We start from the raw sequence: 24,836 nt of genomic DNA, 5'->3' as shown, positions 1-24,836 counted from the left end.
AAGTATCAAAAAGTAATTAAGGAAAAAGTTCTCATTTTCTTTCCAATGTTCTTTTGACTACCGCAATCCTAATAGGAAGGGATATAATTGTATATACAGCTTTTCACAAACATGAAAAAAACCACTTTTCCCACAAAATTACAACTACTTATCATTTCAAATGAGTGCATAACATTTTTTTTAAAGATTCATGTATTTGAGAGAGAGTGCACATGCACACGTGCACAGGGAGGGGGTGGTGGAAAAGAGACTCTCAAGCAGACTCCCCACTAAGCACAACTATGAGATGACGACCTGAGCTAAAATCAAGAGTTGGCCACTTAATTGAGCCACCCAAGTGCCCCTCAATGGGTGCACAATATTAAGTGAACATTAATACAATAACTTGTTGGCTTCTATTTTGTTGTTTATGGTTGTTTCCAATATTCTTGCATTATAAATAGTAAAATAATAAATAGCTTTAATACATCAATGTTTTTCTTCCTTTGAATTACTTCTTTAGGATAAATTTCCTGGAGAGGATTACTAAGGGCATGTGCCTTACTATAGTTATATATATTTTCTCTAAGAGTTGTAACTGATTTATACTACCACTAGCAAAGTTATGTGGTAAAGTTCCTCTACAATCTCACCAACACTGGATACTATCTGCTAATTTAATAAGTAAAACAGTAACCTTTTAGGTGTGTATTTGAGATTACCAGAAAGATTAAATATTTCCCCATGTTTGCTACTGACTTCCCTTGAATAAAAATATTTTCTTCCATTTTCTATAACGTATATGTTAAATGCTTAACATCATATATTTAATTTATATATCTTTTAATTCTCCAACTATTCTGCAATGACTTCACTATTATACATTAAAGTTTTTAATATAATAGGGATTTTACCTTCATATACATGATGGGGCTTTAATAATTTTTATTCAATAATTACTCTTGAAGAAACTAATTGTAAAACCCTGTGGTTTGAGCCAGGTAAAATACAGAAAGGGAAACATGGAAAAAATAAGACCTATGGAATCTTTAGGGGAGAAACGAATAAAAATAAGTCATTCATTATGCTTAATCAATTCTCTCCTTTCTAGTTTGCATCTACTACAACACAAAGTGAAAACTTTGTGGAAAGTTCAGAAGAGACTGAAAGGAAGAGGAAAAGTAGGAACATAGGGAAGATTTTGTACAGATATAATCTATAGTTCTGAATATTTTTTTCTTCTTATTCAGATACTTACCCAGGAGGTAGAGGTTCCGGTCTATCCCACGTTGTTCTTTTTTCAATATGATCTACATAGTAAACTCGCCCATGCTGGTCCACTCTCTGTTCCCAACTTAAATACAAAATTTAAAAGACTGGTATGGCACTTATCTTTGCTATTTTCTCTAAAATGACCATATTACAGAATTGAGGCAAATAAGCATGTCAATATATAAAAAAAAAGATACCAAAAGAATTTAAGAATAAAGTCAAGAAATGTTATCCTGAGTGAATAAGATTTCTCCTGCAGCAGTATCTCCTCAAGAGATGCCCTGTATTCCTCAAGAGGTCTGAGGCAGATGCATGTAGGAGACGATGTCTACCTCAATCTGATCATGGCATAACTTGGTGGGGGAAAAAAAAAGCTGTAATTGTTACGAAATCTGAAGAAAGATTGAGCTAACTGAAAGGCAAAGCACTATTTGTGTTCCAGAATTGAAATCAAGTATTAAGATTTGATCAGATATGTCTCTGCACAGTCTAACAGACAAAATCAACTGGGTATTCTAGTCTCCTTTGTAGGTTCCCAAAGTGAAGAAGACAGGCATATACCATCACAGCTTAGAAGTACCATGACTTCAGAGAGCACAGGTTTCTGTTTGCTAATCCCTTACATAAGTAATTTTCTAATTCAGCTTCCTATGTAGGTTTTGAAAAAGGAAAATGGCTCAACTACCCAGACAAATAATATCTGTTTAGCAATTAAAATTTTCACCATAGGTACGTCTGGGTGACTCAGCAGTTGGGCATCTGCCTTTGGCTCAGGTCATGATCCTGGGATCCGGGATTGAGTCCCACACTGGGGTCCCTGCGGGGAGCCTGCTTCTCCCTCTGCCTGTGTCTCTGCCTCTCTCTCTGTGCGTCTCTCATGAATAAATAAAATCTTTTTAAAAAATTCTTTTCATCCTAAGGGTTTATTAACTTATCAGCCAATTAAGTTTAATTAGATTCCAAATTCTGGATTAACTGAATACCACAATGTATATATGTATGAAACTATTACAGTATTACTAACTTTTAAAATAATTAGTAGAGATTAAAACGGGAGGAGTACTAATTTTCTTAGTTCCTTAAGTTATTGCTACTTTGCTATAATGACTGTATGACAGAAAAATTTTATTTTAAAAAGTGTTTTTCCCCCCTTCAAAGAGTAAACAATCTGAATTAGGTGACTTTTATTACTTGGCACTTTAACTTTCTATGGTTCAGAGTCCTTCCATTTAAAAACAAAATAAAACAAAAAATAGCCACCTTTGCCCTGAAAATGAGGAGGGCATTGATTTTAATGTGGTGAGGTTTTTTTGCTCAGTCTGACTCTAGACACAACACCCTCAAGATCAGTTACCATTGTTTGAAGATGGTAGTTTGTTTTTTGGGTTTTTTTTTTTTTTTTTTTTAAGATTTTATTTATTTATTCATGAGAGACACAGAGAGAGAAGCAGAGACATAGAGGGAGAAGCAGGCTCCTCCCAGGGAGCCCAATGTGGGACTCAATCCCCAGACCCGGGATCACACCCTGAGCCAAAGGCAGATGTTCAACCATTGAGCCACCCAGGTGTCCCTAAAGATGGTTTTCTAAAGAATGGAATTATTATTTTCCTTACTAGTTAAATATATGCAGAAGCCTAAAGCAAACAAATATTAACTAAAAACAGTTACTTACCCAGGTGGTAGGGGAGCCTGAGGTACAGGATTTAATGGCCTAGGGCCTGAGCCTCCAGATATAGTAAGAGGAATTATTAATCCAGATGTTGCTCCTTCAGATGTATTTGAATTTATATTTGTTGGTGGCAGAGAGCCTGTACTGGATCCATCACTTTCAGAAGTGGCAGATGGTGAACCATTGACAGATGCTATAAAAGATTTATGGAAAACAACCATCTTTTATTCTCAGAAATCTAAATTCAAGATAGAATTTAGCTTTAAAAAATAAAAAAGTAGATGACAAATAGAAAGTTTAAGATGTGGACATGCAGATGAAAATTAAACTTTTAAAATAACTTTTTAGGTTTCATCTACTGCATGTCTCTTTATTAATCCTAAAGCACATACGAATTGATTTCCCGATGCCACAAGAAATAAAAACTTTAAGAATAGGAAAGCACTGGTATCCTTTGGTATTATAAGTTCATTTCGCAATTTTCCAGAACCTTAAAATTGTCTTTTCTACAAAACCCTGCAGATCAAAGACCAAGTTCTGATGTTAAAATACAGAAGACCTGACTGTTAAGCAATAGCATTCATACAAATAGTTATAAAGTATATATTACATATTCAAGAACATTTGACACAATTCCTGGGAGAGGTCACTAATATTTTGACAAAATAGTATTTGATCTTAAAGACTAGGAATATATTAATACATTTTCTACCAAGAAGGGGGAGAGGGGGAGTTGTATAATTAAACACAAATTCTTTTAATAAAATTACTTGTAGGATGACGAATTTGCTTTTCTAATAATATCTGGTTTAACTCTTTTATACTGCCTGTCTACATAGTGCCAGAGGGAAATAATAAAAGATGAAAGATTCTATCCTGACTAATCAGGAAAAATGGATATTCACTTACAGATGTTCACATTTTTACTACATGAAATATGTTCACTTGTATAATTTTTGCTTCAAAATGTGACTATCATTTAGCATTGTTGGGTTACTCGCCATTTACTAAATGTCTTTTAAAGGATATAACGAGAATAAGCAACCAGATCCTTTACAATATGAAATGCTATGTCCACACTGTTACAAACCCTGCTGAAAAGATAAAATCTTATCTATACTGCCTATACTTTTATAATGCACATATGGATCTCATTTTTTCCCTCTTTTTCAATAAAACACTTACCTCAATAACTTCACCCCTTGGAGGTACTTAGGGAAAAGGCACACATTAGTCTACTTCTAGAAAGATCATTCCTGGCTAAAATCTTAAATGTAAAAATATGGCTAGAAAACCTACCTAAAAGGATCTCTTAACACTTACCAGAGGATCAATTCCCAAATAGAACATTATTTACAATCATAGTACTGACAGCCACATCCGTATTACATGGCTGGAATACACACCAGGTCTACGTGGGGTAGGTGGAGGTGGTCGTGAAGGTCTTGGAGGCCTAGAAGGTTTAAAACCACCATTTGAGAGTGATGGAGAATTATTTCCATTGACCTTCCTATTTTCACCAGTCCCAGTATCCTCAGGCTCATCTGATCCATTTGTGTTTGTTCTGGATAAGGAGGAGGGAAAGGGAAGGGAAAACAAATGCTCTTTGAATTTAACAAAAACAAGACCAGAACTTAAAATTGCTGGCCAGTCTCATCAAATACATAGTCTTTAGGTAGAGTCTTATGTATAACCTCAGAGCCCACCTGGATAGAGTGAGGGGTTGCGCAAAGGCACAGAAACACTTGTGATCCTTCAAAACTATTAGCTATGGGGATTTGGGTTTCAAGTAAGTTCTTTGGAGGCCCTGTACAAGTAGGAACAGAGTCAAATTCTCAAAATCGCAATGCCTTTGAAAGGGCATTATTTTATTATGAGCACAGATAACATCACTATCATTTTCTTGGTTTCCACTCGCTCTTAATATTATTTAATTTTGGGATAAAGCTGACTGTTCTATGGCAGAAGAAAGCACACTTACATCCCAGAGACAAGATGCTTTCTCTCCATCCCAGCAATGGTATATAGAATGTTGAAAATTAGTGATCTAGAGCAGAGGTGCCCACAGACCTTTTTTTAAAAGGCGTTATTTCTTCAAAACAATGACATTAATTGAGGAAAGGAAAGAGAGGGGAAAACACTAACAGTAAACATCAGATTGAAATCATTACTACTGTCAGCTAAATATAGTTGATTCATTTTTCCAGGGGATCTTATCATGAATCAGAAAGTAGAGAGTGAGTTTAACCAGTTTTAGGATGCCTCAGCTAAGACTCTGCTACTTACTACCTGGTAAGCAGCAAACTCTATACAGTATTAATTCATATTACTGGACCTTCAGAATAAGCCTAAACAAAATAAAATCTAATTGATTCAAGAAATTAAAATTGAGAGGTAGCACCACATATTAAATCATTTTCAAACTACATTCCTTAAACTTCTTTAGGGCTTTTCTACTGAAAGTATAGTTTTTGGAACAGAAGCAAGGACAACACACAGAAGCTTTTTAGATATGCACAATCTTGAGGCACCTAGTTATCTCAGTTGCCTGGTTTTAGTAAGGTCGTGATCTCGGGGTTGTGGAATTGAGCCCTGCATCAGGCTCCAAGCTTAGTGCAGAGTCTGCCTGCCTGTCCTCCCTCTCCCTCTGCCCCTCCCTTCACTTACACGCGTGCACTCTCTCCCTAATAAAATCTTAAAAAAAAAAAAAAAAAAGTGCACAATCTTGCACTACACTCCCCGGATCTACTGTATTAGAATTAGCATTTTAATAAGATCCACAGGTGATCTACGGGAATAGTCAGATATGACAAGGCTGCTTTGGAGGTACCTCAAATGCTTACTTAGAATAGAAGGAACAGCTCAGTAAGAGACAGCCAGCACTTGGTTAGTGTTGACTGTCCACTGCCTACAGGAAGGCCAAACTACCCCAAAATATGAACTGAAGGGATCCCTGGGTGGCGCCGCGGTTTGGCGCCTGCCTTTGGCCCAGGGCGCGATCCTGGAGGCCCGGGATCGAATCCCACATCGGGCTCCCGGTGCTTGGAGCCTGCTTCTCCCTCTGCCTGTGTCTCTGCCTCTCTCTCTCTCTCCGTGTGACTATCATGAATAAATAAATTTAAAAAAAAAAAAAATATGAACTGAATGTAAAAAGAGTCAGCTTTGACACTGTTCCCCCTCTCCTAGGTCCTGAGGTCCAAACCCATTTCGAGTAGTATACCCTTTTAAGACTCTGTATTGCCTCTCCATACTATTTCAAAGGATTCCATATAGCTCTTTATGTTCTTAAGAACTAACGTTTTTAAAAAGATAGACATCAAATGATAGAATGGACAATAGTAGGAAATTGAGGTTTCTAACTGACTCTGTTATTAACAAGTTATATGACCAAAGAAAAGATACTTAATCTCTGTTTTTTAAGAGAGGGAAAGTAGGGGTGAGGCAGAGAGGGAGGGAGAGAGAATCTTAAGCAGGCTCCATGCCCAGCAAGAAGCCCAACACTGGGCTATATCTCATAACCTTGAGATCACAACCTGAGGCGAAGTCAAGAGTCAGACATTTAACCAACTGAGCCACCCAGGCCCCCCTGTTTTTTAATCTCTTTGAAGTTTTAGGAATATATTAGAAAGAAAAAACATTCAGGGCATGAGGTAAATCTGCTATGACAAAGGTACAGCAGAAACTGGATTCCAAAAATGCTATGTTCTCTGAGGATTAAAATCTTGGGAGATTTTAACATCCATGCTGTGTACCCTTCTAACTACTTGGCCTCAGTTTCTCAAAATAGTTATCTGACAATCTGGTTAGTTTGATGATTCCTTAAATTTCCTTAATACTTAGGGATTGCTCCTGCTTCTTAGATCTTTAAATTTTCAAATTTCTCTACTTATATACAGCCTTCTATTCCCTCTACCTGCCTCCTACTCCATTTTTGATTCATTCTCATCAGGACCTTTAAGCATCCCCATCTTCACAGACCATTAGGTCCCTTCAAGTCCCACTTGGGTTCCATCATAGACTACTACTTCCTCTAGCACCTTTAATTCCTCACTATTATCCAACATCCCCCCGTCCCAAGCAATCTTTCTACCATAACTAATCCTCCATTTACTTTTTCCACTACTATTCTCTGGGACCAACAAGTAATGATAGATAAGTTCCAGTGGAAAAAGTAAGTATAATTTAGCAGAGCATATAAACTAGGTAAAGTACCAAATTAAAGGGCGGGGGTCTCTCTCCTTATAAATTTTCCACTGTACCCAATAAGGAAAAGTCTGGAGGTTTTCATTTCTAATATCTACAAGATAAAGTCTTTTCTTTCCCTCTGTTAATATATGTGCTGCCAAAATGAGCACTTCTTTTTTCCTGTTAAAAAGAAAAACATCATAGCTCAAATCTCCTGGAAGCTAAACAATTTATTAGAAATAAAAGAGGAGGAGGGGATCCCTGGGTGGTGCAGCGGTTTGGTGCCTGCCTTTGGCCCAGGGCGCGATCCTGGAGACCCGGGATCGAATCCCACATCGGGCTCCCAGTACATGGAGCCTGCTTCTCCCTCTGCCTGTGTCTCTGCCTCTCTCTCTCTCTGTGTGACTATCATAATAAAAATTTTAAAAAATATTTTTAAAAAATTTAAAAAAAGAAATAAAAGAGGAGGGGATCCCTGGGTGGCTCAGTGGTTAGCGGCTGCCTTCGACCCAAGGCGTGATCCTGGAGACCTAGAATCAAGTCCCACATCGGGTTCCAGTCCCACATCAAGTTCCCTGCATGGAGCCTGCTTCTCCCTCTGCCTGTGTCTCTGCCTGTGTGTGTGTGTGTGTGTGTGTGTGTGTCTCTCATGAATGAATGAATAAAATCTTAAAAAAAGAAGAAAGAAAGAAAGAAAGAAAGAAAGAAAGAAAGAAAGAAAGAAAGAAAGAAAGAAAGAAAGAAAGAAAAGAGGGCTATGACAACCTAATACCACAGGTTCATTGGGATTGGTGTACTGATGTTACAATTAATAGTAATAAAAAGATTGATAGTAGTCTGGTAAGGCAAAAAACTGTTACTAGGTGCGGTACAATTAAACAGACCTACACAAAAGACAAAAAGAAAATTGTGTTTGAGTTTCTTCTTATTTTGGCAGACATCAGTTTCCTAAAGCTTGCTCATTTCAGAGACTGAGGCAACAAAAGCTATAGCTGGCTTAATTTAACAACTTCAACTGGACTACCATAGCTTGAAAATCAATCATTTTCTACATACCTAATCTACTTTTGACCACTTTCCCAACCTGTAGATGATGCTGATGTTGCCTCTTCCCTAACATGTGATTATCAACTATCATTCATGTCTCATCTATGTCTGGCCACAAAGATGGCAGAAGCCCCTGAAGCAGCCCAAGAAGATGGATGAGGAAGATAAGGCACTCAAGCAGAAAAAGAAAGAGGAGCTAAACTCAAAGAGCTAAGAGCAAAGGCCACAGAGAACGGTCCCCAGGCCACAGGTGGAATTAAGAAACCTGGCAAAAAGTAAGCTGTTTCTTGTGCCTGAGACAATGGTGTTGCTTAATTCTATTCCTGTTTAAAACATCTGTATTCCCTGTCTGTTGTAGCATCTGTTGTCAAAGTGTTGTCTTAGATCCTGCTGTACATTTAAGAATAAATTTTTGTTAATAATAATAAATAAATCAAAAAAGAAAATTCTGTGAGACTCATCATCTTCATTTCTTTGTTCCCTTCTTGGGGGAACAAAGAAATCTCTCCACTTCTTCAAAACTAATTTGTCTGTTTATCCTTAATTTCAGCTTATATCCTCTAGAACTTTCCATCATCATTTAACATCTTTCTTATATCTTCCATCATCTTCCTTCTCCAAGATCTTTCCTCTAACTTCACAAATATAATAAAACCCCTCAACCTAAAACACTTCCTCAATCCTAAGTGCTCTTCAGAGCTGTTCTTTTTCCCTTTAAAAAAAAAAGGTGTTTCTTTAATCTTTATACCTAATGTGGGACTCAAACTCGTGAGATCAAGTGTCACATACTCTACCGAGTCAGCCAGGTGTCACCCCCAAAGCTGTTCTGTCATTCTCTTTTCCTTCATTACAATATTTTGTATTTATGCAATTAATGTATTTGGTAATTTTAATTTTTCAAAGACTTCTATGTTTTTCAAAAGATTTTATTTACTTGAGAGAGAAAAAGAGAGGATACACAAGCAGGGGCAGAGGGAGAGGGAGAAGGAGAAGCAGACTCCTCAAGCAGGGAGCTCGATGAAGGGCTTGATCCCAGGATCCCAGGATCATGACCTGTGCTGAAGGCAGATGCTTAACTGACTGAGCCACTCAGGCATCCCAGAACTTTCATTTTTTCAAAGTGAAAAATTACCTCTAATCATAAAAATCACTTTCCATCCTACATATTTAGAGATCGTTGCCATTAAGACATGGACTTTCATTTCTTGCCAGTCCTATTTCACTGGCTGTGTATATGATCATAAAATGTTTCATATCTTAAGCAAATTTGAGGGTTTTTTTTAAGATTTATTTATTTATTTATTTATTTATTTATTTATTCATTCATTCATTCATTCATTCATTCATTCAAAAGAGATACAGAGAGAGGCAGAGGGAGAAGCAGGCCCCATACAGGGAGCCCGATGTGGGACTCGATCCTGGCACTCCAGGATCACGCCCTGAGCCAAAGGCAGACGCTCAACCGCTGAGCCACCCAGACATCCCAAATATGAGTTGGTTTTGTTATTCATTATACACTGGGTACTTTCTCCCAAATTATTCAATAACATTTATAATATCTAATGACTACAGAATAATGTATGGACATGTCATCATTTAAACACTTTTTTTTCTTTTCTTTTTGGTGGTGGTAGTTGGGGGTGGGGATGTTCTATTTCCTATAGATAGACTATCAGAATAGAATACCTAGTTTAAAGTATGCAAATATTTTTAAATATTTATTTATTTATTTATTCATGAGACAGAGACAGAGACAGTGAGAGAGAGAGAGGCAGAGAGACACAGGCAGAGGGAGAAGCAGGCTCCATACATGGAGCCCAATGTGGGACTCGATCCCAGGACTCCAGGACCACGCCCTAGGCTGAAGGCAGTTGCTAAACTGCTGAGCCACCCGGGCTGCCCATATGCAAATATTTTAAAGACTGAAATACAGACTGCTAAATTTTTTTTATAGTATTTTCAAGGGCAGCCTGCGTGGCTCAGGGGTTTAGGGCCTGATCCTGGAGACCCAGGGCCTGATCCTGGAGACCCAGGATCGATTCCCATGCCGGGCTTCCTGCATGGAGCCTGCCTATCCCTCTGTCTGTGTCTGTGCCTCTTTCTCTCTGTGTCTCTCATGAATAACTAAATAAAATCTTTAAAAAATAATTTTTTTAAAGGTAATAACTGATCTGTTCTCCTATCAGCTAGTTAGGAAAAAGGCATTTTACCATCAAGTATTTAAATATTTTTAAGACTTTGCTAATTTGATAAATTAAAATGTTAATATTCAGGGTACCTGGGTGGCTCAATGGCTGGCTGACTGCCTTTGGCTCAGGTAGTGATCCTGAGGTCCTGGGATAGAGTCCCACAACAGGCTCCTAGCAGGGAGCCTGCTTCTCCCTCTGCCTAGGTCTCTGCCTCTCTCTCTGTGTCTCTCATGAATAAATAAATCTTAAAAAACACAATAAAACAAAATGTTAATGCTCAACAATATTTCATTTACAAGCCATCTGAGATTCCTCTTCCACAAACTGTATATATCTTTTATAAATTTTTGTTAGAATAATTTTCCTTATTATCTGTATGATACTTTTATAATCTGAGGATACTAATTTATCATTTCTCAAACTTATTAAATGTCACTTGCCTTTAATTCTATATTTTAAAATATATAGAAGTTTTATATTTCTATAAACTTAACTTCTAATTAAATTTACTCAGAAATAAGTTCACTATTCATTTTCTTCTAGCCATCTCTTCTTCAGTTTGTCTTCTTCCTCCCACTCACTAAATATGGTTCTGTTCTTGTCTTCCTTTCCCTTTTCCACGAATTTCCCCCTAGAGTCTCCGATTCCATGATTTCAAAGACCATCCCTGAAATGATTCCCAAATCAGAATCGCTCATCTTTGTTTCATTCTCATCTTCTAGTACCAAATGATCAACTAAATGCAGGAGATATAGAATAAGTCGCCAATTCTAAGGCTACTGTTCCTCCCATGTTCTGGTTCTACAGGTGCTACTGCTATCTTCCCAGTGAACACGACTTTTCTTCTCTCTTGCCTCTTGATACTCAGTACCTAAGTCTCACTGATTTTACTCTAAATTCTCTACTCTTCCACCACCAGTGCCCAGTTCTAACCCTCCATATCTCTCACTGGATTACTGTTAACAACTTCCTGCTTAGAATGGAATCAATTTTTTTTTTCAAATTCCTGTTAATGCTGATATTGTGACCTCCTATGAATCAAATGTTCTTAATGGCATTCAGAATGTTTAATCCTTTCCAAAAGGTTATCAACTTGTTGCCCAGATCCATCAGAGAAATACTATTTATAGCAGTTATAGCCTTAAGAAATGTATTTCTTGGGGGTGCCTGGCTTGTGCAGTGGGTTAAGCATCTATCTGACTCTTGGTTTCAGCTTAGATGGTGATTTCATGGTCATGGACAGAGACACACCCGCCCCACCCTTGAGCTCCAGGCTCAGCTTGAAATCTGCCTGAGATTCTCTCTTCCTCTCCCTTTGCCCACCCTCTTGCATGCTCACTCTCTGAAATAAATCTTAAAAAGAAAAAAGAAAGAAATGAGGACATCTGGGTGGCTCAGTGGTTGAACATCTATCTGCCTTTGGCTCACATCATGATCCCAGGATCCTGGAATCAAGTCCCCCATCAGGCTCCTCTCAGGAAGCCTGCTTCTCCCTCTGCCTACATCTCTGCCTCTCTATTTCTCATGAATAAATAAAAACTTAAAAAAAAAAAAAAAGGAATGTATCTCTTAGATAATTAAACCTGAGGGTCAAAATTACTCCTTGATCCAAGGACTGGCAGAATGGACGCTGTATTAGCAGACTTGAAAACATCAATCTTGTACATCTCCAGTAGAGCTCTTGGGTGACCAGGTACATTGTCAATGAGCAGTAAGTAACATTTGCAAGGAATCTTTTTTCTGAGCAGGTCTCAACAATGGGCTTTAAATAGTCAATAAACTTTGTAAACAGATGTGCTATCAACCAGGTTTTGGTGTTCTCGTTATAGAGCACAGGCAAAGTAAATCTAGCATAATTCTTAAGGGCCCTAGGATTTTTGGAAAGAACAATGAGCACTGATTTCAACTTAAAGTCACCAGCTGCATTAAGCCCTAGCAAAACAGCCTGTCCTTTGAAGCCAGGCTTTAACTTCTTTCCAGCTATGAAAGTCTTAGGTGGCATCATCTTCCAATATAAGGTTGTTTCATCTACATTGAAAATCTGTTGTTTAGTGTAGCAACCTTTGTTAATTAGCCAGATTATCTGGATAACTTGCTGCTTCACTTTGTACTTTTATGTTAATGGAGACAGCTCCTTTCTTTAAACCTTTTGAACAAACCACTACTAGCTTTGAACTTTTCTGCAGCCTCCTCACCTCTCTCAGCCTTCATAGAATTGAAGAGAGTCAGGGTCTTGCTCTGGATTAAACTTTAGCTTAAAGCAATGTTGTAGCTGGTTTGATCTATCTAGACTACTACAACAGTGTCCATATCAACAATAAGGCTGTTTTGCTTTATCATCATTTGTGTGTTCACTGAAATAGCAATTTAATTTCCTTCAAGAATTTTTCCTTTGCATTCACAACTTGGCTATGTGGCACAAGAGGCCTAGCTTTTAAACTATTTTGGCTTTCAAAACACCTTCCTCACTAAGCTTAATCATTTCTAGCTTTTGATTTAAAGTGAGAGACATGCAATTCTTCCTTTCACTCGAGTACTTAAGAGGCCACTGTATGGTTATTAATTGGCCTAATTGTTATGATTCATGGAATAAGGAGACCCAAGGAGGAGAGAGACTGTCAGTGGAGCAGTCAAAACACACACAACATTTATCAATTAAGATCAAACCTTCTATGGGCACAGTGTGTGGTACCCCAAAACAATTACAACAGTAACATCAAATATCACTAATCACAGATCACCGTTAAAAATGTAATAATGAAAAAGTCTGAAATAGTTCAAGAATTACCAAAATGTGACAGAGACACAAGTGAGTGAATGCTATTAAAAATAATGGTGCTGGGATCCCTGGGTGGCGCAGCGGTTTAGCGCCTGCCTTTGGCCCAAGGCGTGATCCTGGAGACCCGGGATCGAATCCCACATCAGGTTCCCGGTGCATGGAGCCTGCTTCTCCTTCTGCCTATGTCTCTGCTTCTCTCTCTGTGTGTGTGACTATCATAAATAAATAAAAATTAAAAAAAAAAAGAAAAAAAATAAATAAATAAAAATAAAAATAATGGTGCTGACAGATTTGCTCAATGCAGGGTTGCCATAAATTTTCAATTTGTGAATAACAAAATATTTGCAAAGCATAATAAAATGAGGTATGTCTGTATTTACAAACCAAAATCTCCACCTGGCCCCAATCTAATGTAACATGAAAAATAACTAACATTTATTGAGGGCTAAATACTCACATCATTTATTTAAAAAAAAAAAAAAAAAAAAAGTCCCAGTTTAGGTTGCAGTAAAGCATGACAATCAGGCTGTGAAGTCAGGCAATCCCAGGTTCAACTGTGTTACCACAATATTAACTCAGGCAAGTTCCCTTTCTGAGCTTCAGTTTTCTCATCACCCATCAAAATGATACATACCCCTACCTACTTCATAAAAAAGTTCAAGACTCAGTGAAATGAGAGGAAACACACTGATTGATTACACTGCCTGACATATAAGAGGCAATAAATATTAACTGGTTCAGCTAATTCACCACTTGCCATTTTCCCCTTTCAATTACTCTATTTTTAGCTATTTATGCTGTGACCGAGGATTTCCAACAAAACACCCTGTGTTGTTCCCCATCTCCATAACTGTTTTTCTTCCTTCCACCTAGAACTCCTTCCTCTCTCCAATTCCGCAAGGCATGGAAAGCCAAATTATAATGTTTTATGGTCTTAGGACAAATGCCATTTCTTCCATGAAGCTTTTATACATTTTATATACTGATATACATTTTTTAAAACTGTCATGCGTTTTCTTTTTTTTTTTAATATTTTTATTTATTTATGATAGTCACAGAGAGAGAGAGAGAGAGAGGCAGAGACACAGGGAGAGGGAGAAGCAGGCTCCATGCAGCGGGAGCCCAAAGTGGGATTCGATCCCGGGTCTCCAGGATCGCGCCCTGGGCCAAAGGCAGGCGCCAAACCGCTGGGCCACCCAGGGATCCCATGTCATGCGTTTTCTAATAATAAACACAAATTTTAAAAGTTCAACAAAAGAAACAAGATTCAAACTAGTTCTCAAGTAAAAGAGTAGGAGATTAAGGTAGAATGACAATTCTTTAAGGCTAGATATTCAAGAAAATCTTCATTACATAACTGAAACAATTTCTCAAAATAGTTTTTGTTGTACTCTAAAAAATAACTGTATGTCTAAACTATACTGGTTCTCAAAGTATATGGCCTGGTCTAACATCATCAGCACACCTAGAAACCTGTGAGAAGCCTCAATCTTGAGCCCAAACCTAGACATAACAAACTGGGAACTGGAGATAAAGACAGCAATCTGTGGTTGAACAAGCCTCCCAGGTGATTCTGATGCACTCAGAAGTCTGAAAAACACAGCCACACTAAAATAGCACTGGTGGTTTGTTTCAGTTCCTTTAATAAACAGGTGTGAAGGGGATCCCTGGATGGCTCAGCAGTTTAGTGCCTGCCTTCAGCCCAGGGCATGGTCCTAGAGTCCCAGGATTGAGTCCCACATCAGGCTCCCTGCATGGAGCCTGCTTCTCCCTCTGCCAGTGTCTTTGCCTTTCTCTCCCTCTTTCTCTCTCTCTCTCTCATGAATAAATAAATAAATAAAATCTTTAAAAAAACAAATAGGTGTGAAAATAAAACCTGAAATGGATTTTGAAAACCGACACGGGGGAAAAAAACAAAACCAACATGGAAACCTATATACTATACAGAATCATCATGGTGGTGGAACTTCCCACCACCAATTATCTTTTAAAAGAAATTAGGTACAAAGTATGTGCTTCTATGGCTTTGTTCCTCTGCTCCACAATCTTAAAACCTCTGCCTACCTCATCATACATATATAATTCTATATAAGCTCAGATGTTTATGGACAGGATAAAGAACCCTGGAGAACCAAGATGCTACTACAATAAGGTCTTAACAGTCAAGAAGGTACCTCTAGTAACAAAATCTTGAATACTAGGCACCAATCATCTTGAACTTCATAAGAAAACACTGAGAAATATAAAACATCAAAACATGCTACAGGGGAAAGCAGACTAAGAAGATTATATTCACACTACACAGTGCCTGAATTAGGACAAAAATAAGATAACCTAAAGTTGTTTAGTCATCTTCCTAATTGGTAACTAGGCAATGGATTGGAGGGGAGGGACACAAAGCCCTTGTTCACTGGGTATATATTGCCGTTTTTTTAGTCTTACAATTAGATGTCTGCAAATAAAAGCAAAGAGGGAAAGCCAGCCATGGCCATGACTGTTGCAGAGTAACATTTAAAAGCATTTGACAGGTTGGCACCTGGGTGGCTCACTGGCTGAGTGTCTGCCTTTGGCTCAGGTCATGATCCTGGGGTCCTTAGATCGAGTTCTGCATCAGGCTCCCCGCAGGGGACCTGCTTCTCCCTCTGCCTATGTCTTTGCCTCTCTGTGTCTCTCATGAATAAATAAATAAAATATTTTTTAAAAAGCATTGGACAGTTTACAAAATGCTTTTCAAACCCATCATCTCAGAGGTATGCTCTCTGAAATAAAGGCTAATTCAAAGAATTCATGCTTAACACAAAAGACAGGCTCAATATTAGTCTGGCAATCTCAGTAACCTAGAAGACACTACTCCTTAGATTATTTATGACAATGATTCACTTGGGAAGATGTAAAGAATTGGTTAAATAAATGGCATAAGGCTAGGACTCTAGGAATGCCTTTGGAAGAAATTTATACTTGTCCAGAGTAGTTTCATAAAGTATTTTAAAAATGAGATTTATAGGGGCGTGTGGCTGGCTCAATTAATAGAGCATGTGACTCTTGATCTCAGGGTTTTAAGTTTGAGCCCCACTGGATGTAGAGATTACTTAAAAAATATTTTTTTAAAAAAAGAGAGATTTGCAAAAAAAAGAAAATGACTTAACTTCTCAAGGAACATACAAAATCCTATGATATTTTCACTTACTAATGGAAAAATATGGATTTATTATGCAAAAGATTTCCTAATTAATGAATGCAAACTGAAATATTAAAACATTAATTTGCAGAGAATTTCAGGAATTCAAAAAACTTCTATTATGCATACAACTAAAAAGAGACATAAGAGGCTTATATTGTTTTCAGTCTACAGAGATAGATATAATTTAAAATTTTTTTTCTATTGCTTTTTAATCAAAAGCAGTTATTATTCAGGGTGCCTGGGTGGCTCAGTTGGTTAAGCGTCTGACTCTTGGATTTCAGCTCAGGTCATGATCTCAGGGTTGTGAGACTGAGCTCCACATTGTTGGGCTCTACACTAGACGTGGAGCCTGCTTAAAATTCTCTCTTAGCCCCTCCCAACCCTCCTTCTTAAAAGGGGGGGGCAGTTATTAATCCCTGGGCAAGATGTTACTAGTCCTTAATATTTCACCTCTTGTGAGAGTAGTAGGAGAGACGAGTCTTTATCACAGGAGTGACTTTGAAGGTAGATATTTTATTAGATAAAAGACAACAGTTTCATATATTTTAATTTACCCAAAGATCTTGCTGAGTTTTCTTTTTTCACTTTTTATTATGAAATTTTCCATACATCACAGAAGTAGACAGACTAGTACAACAAACTCCCTAACAACTCAGCTTCAACAACCATCAACATTTTGTTCTACTTGCTCCTCTCCTCTCCTGCAGCACCTGACACTGTAATATCCCATTATTTCAGGATATTTTCCCTTATGTTCTATGATACTGCTTTTATATTCTTCTCTGACCATGACTCTGTGGTTCATCATCTTCCTACTCACTGTTTACTCAGTTTGGGAAAAACAGAGAATCCAGTAGAATTCTGTAACTCTTTAAGATACGTTACTTACTACCTTGAGACTAGGAACATCTCCTTTTCTAAGTTTATCTCCCATTATCAGTGTCTAGGATAACCACTAAACACTTAAACTTTTAAGTCAGGGAATGCCTGGGTGGCTCAGCTGGTTAAGCTGCTGACTCTTGATTCTGGCTCAGGACATGATCTCAGGGTCCTAAAATGAAGCCCTGAATCAGGCTCTGTGTTCAGTAGGGAGTCTGCTTGTCCCTCTCCCCCCCCACCCCCCCCGCCCCATGCTTGTGCCCTCTCTCTCTCAAATAAATAAATAGAATCTTTTTTAAAAGGGCGCCTGGGTGGCTCAGTCAGTTAAGCGTCTGCCTTCAGCTCAGATCATGATCCCAGGGTCCTGGTATCAAGTCTTGCATCAGGCTCCCTGCTCAGTGAGGAGTCGGCTTCTCCCTCTTCCTCTGCCCCTCCCTGCTGCTCATACACTCTCTCTAATAAATAAATAAAATCTTAGAAAAAAAAAAAGTGCTGAATCTAGGTTAAGAGCAAACAGCTACTACAAATCTCTGCTCCTTCTAACAAAGGCCCAGAAGACACCACAGCTCATAATGACCTTCCCATATACCCAAAGCTTATGTCCCAGCTTTCCTAGAAAAAATATTTAACAGTCCAGTGATGGCCCTAGGATTCTGAACTCCCTGCTGTTGGAAAAGTGCCAATATAATCACTTTATACAACCTGAAACACTTAAACCACTGAAGAAAGTACTAGCAACATAGGTATCCCTGGCCTAATCCAGAGAATTGCAGTCAGATGAGCTAAGAGTCCTGAAACATTCATAAAGATTTCCTTTCTTACCCTGAGCCCTGAAATTTTTTTTCTATATATATATATTTTTTTTTTTTTTTTTAAGATTTTTTTAAAATTTATTCATGATAGAGAGAGAGAGAGGCAGAGACACAGGCAGAGGGAGAAGCAGGCTCCATGCCAACAGACCGACACGGGACTTGATCCCGGGTCTCCAGGATCATGCCCTGGGTCAAAGGCAGGCGCTGAACCACTGAGCCACACAAGGATCCCCAATATATATATATATATTTTAACTAATCTCTACACCCAAGGTGGGGCTAAATCTCAACCCTGAGATCATGAGTCCTATGCTCCACCCACTGAACCAGCCAGGTGCCTCTGAGCCCTGAATTTTTGACATTCATTTATTCTTATAGCAGACTGAACTATTTAGTCAAACTAAAGTTCTGACTTCAATGAATATTCATTCTCCTTTGTCTCTTCTTATATTCTGTGGTAAAACAAGTGAACTCTTACCTTGTTTCATCCTTCAGTCTAGAGCCATCATCATTCTGTGGAACACCTTTAACATGAATAAAATTTACACAGAAAATGAGTTTCAAACTGGTTTTCACCTTCTTCTTAAACATGCAAAGCCTTTTATTAAATCTTGCAGAATATACTATAACTTAAATTTCAACATATTTAAAAGGAAATGTGATAGTCATGTGATTGAAATTAGAAAAGTTTTATGAAAATGCTGTGCAAATGCTTATTATGTTTAAGAAATGTTAATTAGTCGAAGTACTATTTCTTAAATCCTACTTCTGCGTTGTGAAAAATATGCTTGCTTCTTTTTTTTTTTTTTAAGATTTTATTTATTTATTCACTCATGATAGACATAGAGAGAGAGAGAGGAGGCAGAGACATAGAGGGAGAAGCAGGCTCCATGCCGGGAGCCCGATGTGGGACTCGATCCTGGGACTCCAGGATCACACCCTGGGCCAAAGGCAGGCACTGAACTGCTGAGCCACCCGGGGATTCCCTGCTTGCTTGATTCTAATTCAAATCTAATACTTCAGCCAACTTTTGTATTCCAAATACCTCAGGAAAAATACTGATCACCAATAGGATGATACATAAAACCGATTCTGTAAACAAAAAAGCAGTAACATCTCTCTTATGCACGGGCCTGTCAAACAACTTCAAGAATAGCAAAGGCACCAATTAATCTCAAAGTGGCAAATTAATGCCACAAATTTCACACTTTCTTCAAATTTTATTCATGGGAAATATTCTGAGGATTCAGTAAGGGCTTGTCCACTTTAAAAGCATTAGAGGGTAGGCACAGTGATCACAGCAAAAATAGTAGGAAGAGAAGGAAAAACTATACAATGCAGAAAAACAAGAGCTCAAGTTTAACAGTCTACACCAATTTAAAGAATAGTGCCTAAATACAGTCATAGTTTTCAACAGTGAAATCATTGCTATTATTACTCTTAAGTATAATTAATGGATTAATTCATTTAAAAAATGCTAATCAGGGCAGCGCGGGTGACTCAGCGGTTTGGCACCTGCCTTCGGCCCAGGGCGTCATCCTGAAGACCCAGGATCAAGTCCCACATCGGGCTCCCTGGACGGAGCCTGCTTCTCCCTCTGCCTGTGTTTCTGCCTCTCTCTCTCTCATGAATAAATAAAATCTTTAAAAAAAAATGCTAATCACCACTACAACTATACCACCTCAGAAAGGTTGGCACTGTATCATCTTGTCTAAACATGTTACATTAAAAAAAGTAGGGGGCATAAAAGGTACAATATAAAGAAATCTAGTCAATAGCATTTTAATAGTGTTGTATGGTGATAAGATATCAAAACAAATTTTTGGAAACAACTAGATTTGATTTCTGGGGTTAGTGGTGGGAACAAAATTTTGTGTAAATAAGAGGGATCATATCAGGAAGATGAAAATATTCTAATCCTAACTTACAGTAATGGCTGGATCACTCAAAATTACTAAAAATCATTAAATTGTAGACTTGCAACGAGTGAATTTTATGAACTATAAAATACATCTATTCAATGAAGCTGTTAAAAATGGTTTTAAAAACATGATACTAAAAAAAAAAAAAAAAAAAAAAAAAAAACATGATACTATGGGGCAGCCCAGGTGGCTCAGCGGTTTAACGCTGCCTTCGGCCCTAAGCATGATCCTGGAGACCCGGGGTCGAGTCCCGCATCAGGCTTCCTGCATGGAGCCTGTTTCTCCCTCTACTTGCTTCTCCCTCTACCTGTGCCTCTGCCACTCTGTTTCTCAAATAAATAAATAAAACCTTTAAAAAACATGATACTATGAAATGCACTTTGGCTGAACAAGGTACATTTCAGTTTTACAAGAATTATTTTTATATAGAATATATTCACCTAAAACAGCTGATAAGACATAAATCAGAAAACAAAATAAAAATATACAGCATAAGTTACTAAAATCAGTCAATTAGTATCCCACTTTTCTCAAAAATTAAGAAAGCCATTTGGGATGGCTTAAATCTACCAATAAGTACCACTTCTAAACTTTTTCATTTATTACAGAGAAGCATAGTATTTAATCACACGGACTCTGAGGTCAGGCTGCCTGGGTCTGTTATTGTAGCTTCATCATGTGCTAACTTCAGGACCTTAGAAAAGTACACCTGATTTTCCTGTGCCTTTTATCTCACATATAAAATAGGGACAAAAAGGACACCTACTTCATAGACTAGTTCTGAAGATTAAGCATAAATATTTAGAACAGTCCCTTGCACATAAGCATTCCATAAATATTAGCTATTATTTGTTTCTCAAAAATTAGATTTCATCAGTAAGTACAGACAACGGCCATTTTTTTCAATCTTTTATTTCACTTCAATACACAGGTAAAGCCTTAACTATGAAATGTATAGCATAAATTAAATAGATCTAATCCTGTGCTTCCAGAGAATAGTTTTTTAAAAAGACACAAAATTATCTGACACTTAATAATGAATGTCCAGGAAGGAAACAATGACCATACTTAAAGTCTACATTTTACATATGTATTGTCCTTTTAAAGTATTCCTACTCCAAATTTCCTCAATAAAAAAAGGATCATATTTCTAAATGCACACATTTTACCCACAGGACACTTTGGAAGATCTACAAAGATCTCTTCTATTCAGTGAGCTACTCAAAAGAGTTTTCCTGCCACAAAATAACTAGCTGATAGATGAAGCAATTTCACTCGTTCTATTTCCTGGGTGCCTAGCAATCTCAAAAGCAAAACAAACAAATGAACTGATACTAGAGGAGGAACAGGATGCAGTAAGCAAATATGAAAAATAAAAAAGGGTTATCCTGATGGCTATTATCAGCTCTAGGTGGATCAGCAACAAATGCTCAAGGGGCACATGGGTTGCTCAGTGGTTGAGCATCTGCCTTTGGCTCAAGTCCTGATCCCGGGTCCTGGGATTGAGTCCAGGACTCTTCCTCTGCCTATCTCATGAATAAATAAATAAACTCTTTTTAAAAAGGAGAGAGAGAGAGAAACTAAGGCTTGGAATTCTGTAAGGCAGCTGAAGTGCTGCCAGGTATGCAGCATACCCTGCACTAGCAGAAGCAAAAGAAACTTTTTCTGGGGCAATTAATCCCCAATTTAGGCCCCTAGGATCCCCACAGATTGTGATAAAAAATAAACTGGCAATCAGAGAGTAGCAAATGTGTAAGAAAACAAGCCTCAATGAAGGAGAGACATAAAACATATCCCCAAAGATTTCTGATAATTGGAATTTTTTTATATTGGAATTTTCAAATGGAGATTAAAAAACTGTATCAAAAGAAAATTAACAAGCAAAGAACAAGAAACTATCAAACAAGCACCAGCAATTCCATTCCTAGGAATATATCCAAAAGAAGTGAAAAAAAAAATGAAAACATGTGCACAAAGAAAACTGTACACAAATATTTACAGCATCATTACTTATGACTCATTAATAGGCAAAAAGTGGAAAAATAAGTCACATGTCCATCAGTAAATGAAAGAAAAACAAATTGTGGCATATACATACAACGGGATATTATTCAGCCACAAAAAAGGAAGTACTGATATATGCTTCAACTTAGATAAACCTCAAAAACAAAATGCTAAGAATCCAGACACAAAAGGTCATGTACTATATGATTCCTTCTTTATGATATACTCAGAATAGGCAAATCAAGAGACAGAAAGCAGATTAGTGGTGACCAGGTGATTGGGAATTGGAGGGATGAGGAGTGATTATAGAACGGACAACAGTTTGTTTTTCTGGATTGATGACAAAGTGTTAAAATTAGAGGTGGTGGATACTATCACTATGAATATACTAAATGCTACTGAATTGTTTATTAAGGTTAATTGTATGTTGTGTAAATTTCACCTCAATTAAAAGAATCACAATTTAAAAATGGCTCATACTTGATGAAACAATAAATGCTGTAAAGCTGAAATTGCACATAGCAATATGTACCAACAACTCCTCAGGGGACACATAAATGTATAAATGCAGAAATATTCAATGACTTTCTTTCATAATGGCAAAAACTGGAAAGAAACCAAGTGTCTTTTGACGTAAAAATGGATAAACTATGGTATATTCCCTTAACAGATTGTCATACAGCAATGGAAATAAGTTACAGATATAGTAATATGGATAAATCTTAAAAGGCAAAATCTATATTCATAGAGCTCAAGAAAAAGGACAAGTAATACACTGTTTAGGGATATGCATATTTATTAAAAATAATTTTTTTAGGGATACCTGGCTGGCTCAGTTGGTAGAACATTCGACTCCTGATCTCAGGGTTGTAAGTCTGAGCCTCACATGGGTGTAGAGATTACTTAAAAATAATAAATCTTGGGGATCCCTCTGTGGCTCAGCGGTTTAGTGCCTGCCATTGGCTCAGGGTGTGATCCTGGGGTCCCGGGACTGAGTCCCACATCAGGCTCCCTGCATGGAGCCTGCTTCTCTGCCTGTGTCGCTGCCTTTCTCTCTGTCTCTCAAGAATGAATGAATCAATCAATCAATCAATCAATCTTTTAAGGGCAGCCCTGGTGGCTCAGCAGTTTAGTGCCGCCTTCAGCCCAGGGCCTGATCCTGGAAACCTGGGATCAAGTCCCACGTCGGGCTCCCTGCATGGAGCCTGCTTCTCCCTCTGCCTGTGTCTCTGCCTCTCTCTCTCTCTGGAATAAATAAACTATTTAATAATAATAATAATAATAATAAATCCTTAAGAAAACTTAAAGCAAGGAAATAATAAATTCAAAATTCGCGTAGTGATTATCTGTAAGGGAAAGATAACGAATGCTATATGGAGGAAAATACATAGGTGCAATGATATTGTTAATGTGCTAATTTCTAAGCTGTGTGGTAGTTCATGCATGAATAATTCTATTATTCTGGTTTATATATTACATATATTAAATATAAGAATATGTTATATATGATATGTTTTATATAATAATGTAATATGAGATTATAAAAAGTGCTTTGTAAATTATAAAAATGGACAAAAAATACAGCAAAATCTTACTCTAATCCAACAATGACCATATTATAGCCTTAATACTTGGACTTTTTTGTTTTTCAGGGTTCCAAATATTTTATTATAGGAAAAGAAGAATGACATCTTTTTTAGCTTTATTTATTTTAAATATTTATTAAGCATCTATTTGTGTCAGTCCTGATCTAAACACAGGGAAATAAAAACAATCCCTATCCTCATGGAGCTCACATTAAACTAAATATATTAATATTATATATAATGTAAAATATAATAGAAGACAGAAATAGGATGTAAAATAGAAATTTTCTATGAAGAAAACTGAATCAGGACTTGATGAGAAGGCTGCCGAAACATTAGACAGATGGCCAGAAAAGACTTCGCAGAGAGGGTAATGTCTAAGTAAATCCTAAAGTGAATCACAGGGAATACTGAAAGAAGGGAGGGAGCTCAAGCTGACAGAAGGAAACTGTAATGGTCTTAAAGCAGCCATGTTCCTGGAGTGTTCAAGAACCACAAGGAGAGTAATGTCACTCAAAAAAACTGCATGAAAGAATTAGAAGAGATGAGGCCATCAAAGTAGAAGAGTTTTGGAGATGGGGCCACACAGGCCTTGTAGGCTCTTAAGGTGCTACAGAAAATCACTAGGAGCTTGGAGCAGGCATCTGACAAGGTCTGTCTCGTGTTTTCACAAAACTACTCTGGCTGTATGCTTTTACAGAAGAAAAAAAAAAGGGAAGAGAGGAGAGCAGTGGACATCACTCTCCAGCCTTCTCTTCCTGCTCTGTGCCCCACAGAGGGAAACCTGCAAGGAATATATTAACCACTAATTGGCTTCTTTGGCTCTGGCTTGCACTGGGTTCATCTAATGAGACACTCACGGGGGAGACTGGGAGGAGAGTAAGATTTATCTCTTTATTATCCTCTTCTGCTGATTCAATATTTGGATTTTTTTTTTTTTACAAATTTATTTATTTATTCATGAGAGAGAGAGAGAGAGAGAGAGAGAGAGAGAGAGAGAGAGAGAGAGAGGCAGAGAACAGGCAGAGACAGAAGCAGGCTCCATGCAGGGAGCCTGATGCGAAACTTGATCCCAGGTCTCCGGGATCACGCCCTGGGCTGAAGGTGGCGCTAAACCACTGAGCCACCCAGGCTTCCCTCAATACTTGGATTTTAAAGTTAAACTAGTGGAAAGTTTTCTTGGCTTTTTGAGGAAAGTAAACTTTCTGAGCATACATAGAAAAGCACTCAAAGATAAGTCAAATAAGTTTCTCTCCATGAAATACTTAGCAGGTACCCAAACCCCACTGAGATCTAGTAATTTCAAATAGTAAAGCAAAACAATTTAAGCTA

At 37.6% G+C, this 24,836-nt stretch overlaps 1 protein-coding gene across 5 annotated transcripts in view; it reads right to left on the bottom strand.

The window, feature by feature from the left end:
* Positions 1–24,836, bottom strand: part of ITCH (itchy E3 ubiquitin protein ligase) — a 152,444-nt gene that overhangs the window by 53,813 nt on the left and 73,795 nt on the right. For all 5 annotated transcript variants that reach the window (XM_038572050.1, XM_038572048.1, XM_038572047.1 and 2 more), the window contains 4 exons: positions 18,471–18,516; positions 4,327–4,484; positions 2,924–3,113; positions 1,238–1,333 (listed from right to left, as the gene is read on the bottom strand). In XM_038572050.1, coding sequence (XP_038427978.1) covers positions 1,238–1,333; positions 2,924–3,113; positions 4,327–4,484; positions 18,471–18,516 — 490 coding nt within the window. The remainder of the gene's footprint in view (positions 1–1,237; positions 1,334–2,923; positions 3,114–4,326; positions 4,485–18,470; positions 18,517–24,836) is intronic.

The sequence above is a fragment of the Canis lupus genome, chromosome 24 (assembly GCF_011100685.1).
Source record: "Canis lupus familiaris isolate Mischka breed German Shepherd chromosome 24, alternate assembly UU_Cfam_GSD_1.0, whole genome shotgun sequence".
NCBI lineage: Eukaryota > Metazoa > Chordata > Mammalia > Carnivora > Canidae > Canis > Canis lupus.
Note: the sequence above shows the minus strand (reverse complement) of the source record. Positions and strands in the feature narration are given on the sequence as shown.